This window comes from Sinocyclocheilus rhinocerous, unplaced genomic scaffold (assembly GCF_001515625.1).
Source record: "Sinocyclocheilus rhinocerous isolate Xijiao unplaced genomic scaffold, SAMN03320098_v1.1 scaffold95, whole genome shotgun sequence".
Lineage (NCBI taxonomy): Eukaryota > Metazoa > Chordata > Actinopteri > Cypriniformes > Cyprinidae > Sinocyclocheilus > Sinocyclocheilus rhinocerous.
The window spans coordinates 754,388-759,424 of NW_015662004.1; the positions used below are offsets into that span (position 1 = coordinate 754,388).

The 5,037-nt window shown below is 42.5% G+C and overlaps 1 protein-coding gene across 1 annotated transcript; it reads left to right on the plus strand.

Moving 5' to 3' along the window:
* Positions 1-740: 740 nt before the first annotated feature.
* LOC107727287 (D(1)-like dopamine receptor) lies at positions 741-4,354 on the plus strand. Its single transcript, XM_016537116.1, has 2 exons — positions 741-944; positions 1,044-4,354. The coding sequence occupies exon 2, from the start codon at positions 1,270-1,272 to the stop codon at positions 2,608-2,610; it is 1,341 nt and encodes a 446-aa protein (XP_016392602.1). The 5' UTR covers positions 741-944; positions 1,044-1,269; the 3' UTR covers positions 2,611-4,354.
* Positions 4,355-5,037: the final 683 nt, after the last annotated feature.

Sequence of the window (5,037 nt, forward strand, 5' to 3'; positions counted from 1 at the left end):
GTACTAGTAACATAAAATTAGTTTGAAGGAATACATGTTATAATGGCTTGCCATAACTCCAGACCTGTCAGAGCTTCTCAGAGCAAGCCCAGCACAGAAGACTGCAAGCCTTAAGAAAAACTCAAGGAAACTATTGCACTGACAAAAACAAACCCAATGATGCTCAAGACTATTTGCATCAGACAATACGTGCAATTTTAACGGTGCAGAAATTGAAATCAAAAGATACTTTCAAGACTAATCTTTTTTTTATTTTTTATTCATTGTAAAGTTGACATTGCTCGAATGTTGGTAATGCACATGTGATGCTGCGCGACAGTACGAGAGAGTATGAGCTGTAATTCCACATGATGTGCATGGGAGGACAACAGCCTTTCCTTACAGGACCGATGCAAACGCTTTAAAATCACTTTTAAGGAAAACTAAAGGAAGGAAGATGTTTTTCTTCACGCGCAAATGGATCGGGGACAAATCGGACGCCTGAAACGTGAGAAGTGCGCCAAATTGCGACTATGACTTTACTGTTGAGTCTAGTGCGTTTGCAGCTTATGATCAGTAGAATCGAGATGCGCTGAACGCAACACAATACAGGAACGCAACGCAAAGAGGAATGAAATACTTTGTTTGTTGTCGGTTAAGTGAAGCCTTTTGGCAAGGAGCGGAGAAATCTTGTTGGACAGAAACGATGTGAAATGCGCACCGCTTGCTGTTTCTCAAACGAACTGTCACCCGTTCTCTCTCTGGAACGGAGTGTGCATTGGGGACAACATGACACGGACGCACTTTTGCTGTCATTAACGGGGACAAATCAGACCACCATAGCGGCAATCCGATCAATAGCCTATGGATAGGCTCATATATAAGGCTAATCATCACGCATGCATATGCTTGCTTAACCTGTTTGGGAGAGTATGCTGTGGGACGATGAACAAACTGCTGACAAGGTACTGAAAGCAGAAACAGTCTTATTTAGAAACTAATCTGTTTATAAGCGAGATCAAGTGATTATTAGGCTAAATGTATGTCTTTTTTTCTTCTTTTAGTCATATTATGTTCATTGGGAAGATCTGTGGGAGTTCATGGATCTATTTTTGAGCTCCTCAAAAGATTTTTACATTGAAATTATGATATGTGTTTTGCAAGATGACTGCTACAGTCAGCATAGCGTCAGGCAAACCAGATCAACTAGTTGCTCTGATTCCTGTGTAAGCACTCTCGGTTTGGTGTGGAATTATGGGGTGACTGCTCATTCGACTCGATGAAAAAGCCATGGATGTGAACTACTCCACGGTCCTGGACAGCAGTGTGTCGCAGCGCGATTCGTCGAAGCGAGTTCTGACTGGTTGTTTCCTCTCGCTCCTCATCCTGACCACGCTACTGGGCAACACTTTGGTCTGCGCTGCTGTTACAAAGTTCCGCCACCTGCGCTCAAAAGTCACCAACTTCTTTGTTATATCGCTGGCTATTTCTGACTTGCTGGTGGCCATTTTGGTGATGCCATGGAAAGCGGCCACGGAGATTGTAGGGTTTTGGCCATTTGGCGCCTTCTGTGATGTCTGGGTGGCCTTTGACATCATGTGTTCCACTGCCTCCATCTTGAATCTGTGCGTCATCAGTGTGGACCGCTACTGGGCCATTTCTAGCCCGTTCCGCTACGAGCGCAAGATGACGCCCAAGGTGGCGTTCATCATGATAAGTGTGGCGTGGACGCTGTCCATCCTTATCTCCTTCATCCCCGTGCAGCTAAACTGGCACAAAGCCCAGGCGACCAGTTACACGGAGCTGAACGGCACCTACGGCGAGCTTCCTCCAGACAACTGCGACTCCAGCCTTAATCGGACATATGCCATCTCTTCTTCCCTGATCAGTTTTTACATTCCTGTGGCCATTATGTTGGTCACTTACACCCGCATCTACCGCATTGCCCAGAAGCAGATACGCCGGATCTCGGCACTCGAAAGAGCGGCTGAAAGCGCCAAGAACCGCCACAGTAGCATGGGTAACAATGCCAGTATGGAGTCTGAAAGTTCCTTCAAGATGTCCTTCAAGCGTGAAACCAAAGTCCTCAAGACCCTCTCGGTCATCATGGGCGTTTTTGTATGCTGCTGGCTGCCCTTCTTTGTCTTGAACTGCATGGTTCCTTTCTGTAACCCGAACGAGAGCTCTGACTTCTTCTGCATCAGTTCCACCACCTTCGATGTCTTTGTCTGGTTCGGTTGGGCCAACTCCTCACTCAACCCCATCATCTATGCCTTCAATGCTGACTTCCGAAAGGCATTCTCCATCCTGCTGGGCTGCCATCGACTCTGCCCCGGCAGCAACACTATAGAGATTGTGAGTATCAACAACAACGGTGGCCCTCCGTCTACTTCTCAGTATCAGCCTAAGGGCCACATCCCCAAGGAGAGCAACAACAGCAACTATGTGATCCCTCACAGTATCCTCTGCCAGGAGGAGGAGAACCAGAAGAGAGAGGATGACTCTGGTATAAAGACCTTTGAGAAACTGTCGCCTTCCATGTCAGGCAATTTGGATAGCGATGCGGATGTCTCGCTAGAAAAGATAAACCCCATAACACAAAACGGGCAGCACAAATCCATAACCTGCTGAGCATTGGGTGAGATCTGACCCCAACAAAGAATCCTTGTTTCTATACAGTACGGAACCCAAAAAAGCTTCACTGAGGACCTTAAAAACATTTCTTGGACTAAATGAAACTTGCAGAAAACAAAAGAATGTTCCAATTGAAGCCACTTTATGGTGGATAACTACTATCTGCAAAATATTCGCAGCATTTATTACTGATGTTACCAGGTCAGTTGTGGCAAGACATAAATGGAAAGAAGTAATGTGAATAAACCATGTATGCATATGTATACATGTTATGCATTTATGCATTGGTTGTGGTAGAACTGCTGTTGTTAATATAAGGACAAGAGTTAGATCACTAGTAAAATATCTTGTAGGTGGGTTTATGTAAACGGCTTACGAGTAGAGAAATTCGGTTGCGTCTACTGTCGACAATAAAATGTACATAGTCTTGTTTATATTTTTTCACCATTTATCAGAGTTGGCTAAGTCAGCATCTCCTTACGCTGCTAGTTGTGAAATTGTATGTACAAACTACCCCATAATGTAACTTGAGAGCAGTAGCTATTCTCATCCTAGTCTTCTATGTGTGAATTGGTGTGATGTCAAAAGGAGGAGGAGCAGTGGATTTTTCTGCTATGTGATTTATCAGCTGTGGAAGTGGCCACAATATTTGGATGTAATTTTTCATATTTTGATGTCAAAGACCCCTTCCTTACCCAACCCAACCCTCTTCCTCACCACCAACCCTTCACTTGTCACAGCGGAGGACAGCACAGGGAAAATACGATCCCAGTGGTAATCTCATCGGTCGTTACATACACTTCTATTGTCATTATTCTCATGCTTTAAAAGGGAAAAATGTTTTATTTTAAACCCTGTGCACAAGAGACCTGCCGGGTGTACTTTTATCCATCACAGTGTATTTAAATGACAGAAGAAGCCTCATGTGGATCCTAGTTCTGCTTTTCCTCTATGATTCCATCCACTCTAAACGTACAAATGTAGTTTCAGGCACCATGACTGCCTTTAAACACTTTCTTTTGCCAACTATGTGGATGAACTTTGGTCTAGGACAGTGTGAAAAAAATGTAATTACTGTAACTTATGCAACGCATCTGTCCAGCTATCCAGAAAGATGTTGTCCTTTCCGAAAAACACCATAAGAAGCACTCTGTAGGTCATTCTAGAGCCTCAAAGCATATCCAGGATGAAAACCATCTTGCGTCATGCATATAGTTATTGTGCAGAATCCAGCCCCTGAACTGTTGAGTCAGCTGTCAGATGGGTCGGTGTATTTAACCATTTTAAATTGTTTCTCTCTGGCCAAACAGAATCTGTGGCGTATAAACTGCCGTCCTAGTTTTAATAATTTGTTGAGCTGTTTTGTTGGGTTATGCAACTGCCCTTGATCTAAGTTAATTCCAGGGCCTACCATCCAGTGAGCGCTTCATATGAACATCGGGATTTGACCAAACTGATACGCTTGAGCTTGTTCTCAGAGTGCATTAGGAAAAAAAAAATGCAAGCAAGATGCAAACCACAACAAAAAGACTACTGTAAATCAATCAAGGTAGCTTTTAGATCACTTTGCCCCTTTTTAGCTGATCGTATAAACCCATTTAGTTCACACTGACTCTCATTACTCACATAGTTCACATTGACTCTAAAGAGAAAGTCTCTCATATTTCGCCTTCAGTCATATACCCTGTGCCAAAATGCTGAGGACATCATGATCAGCAGCCTTTGCCAGCTTCCTTCTCACTTAGCCTAATATTCTCCTTCTCTCTAAAAGCTTGACAGAATGAACTACAACTGCTCTGTATGTTTGACTCCAAACTAATTGAATGGAGTAAATATGTACGTGCGACTTGGACAACTTGGAGAGAGAGACTAGATGAACAGAGACTTCAGTACACACATTTGTCTAAAATTGGACATCTGCTCCAGGGAATTTTCCAAAAGACTCTGTTTACTCATCTGTCTGTCAAAGACCCGTTCTTCACAATGCTGCTATGGAAATATTCAGCTATATGTTTTATTTAGTTCCAGAAACTTCGTCTTAAATACCTCCACTTTTTAAATAATGCTAATATTTAACATATATGCTAATTAAGATGGTTGGTTTTAGCAGCATTCAGTTAAGCAACATCAGATTTATTCTCCCCAATGAGGTGATTAGCATTTAAAATGAACCTCCGTGACATTCTGAAAAGTCCCAGGTGCTTATTTTACTGCAAATGCTAAGGTATTCCCAGAAACGCTGGGGAATCACGGGTGGTCCTTTAATTAGAAGTGAATAAAATAACAGTGAGCCAAGTTTTTTTTTTTTTTTTTTTTTTTTTTTTTTTTTTTTTTTTTTTTTTTTTTTTTTTTTTTTACCAAAGATTGCAAGTTTATCTTTTGATTTCGCAGGTGTTGTTCTATGTACTTACACATGATGTGATG

Coding starts and splice junctions, on each gene's coding strand:
- LOC107727287 (XM_016537116.1), top strand. CDS start 1,270: ATGGATGTGAACTACTCCACGGTCCTGGACAGCAGTGTGTCGCAGCGC.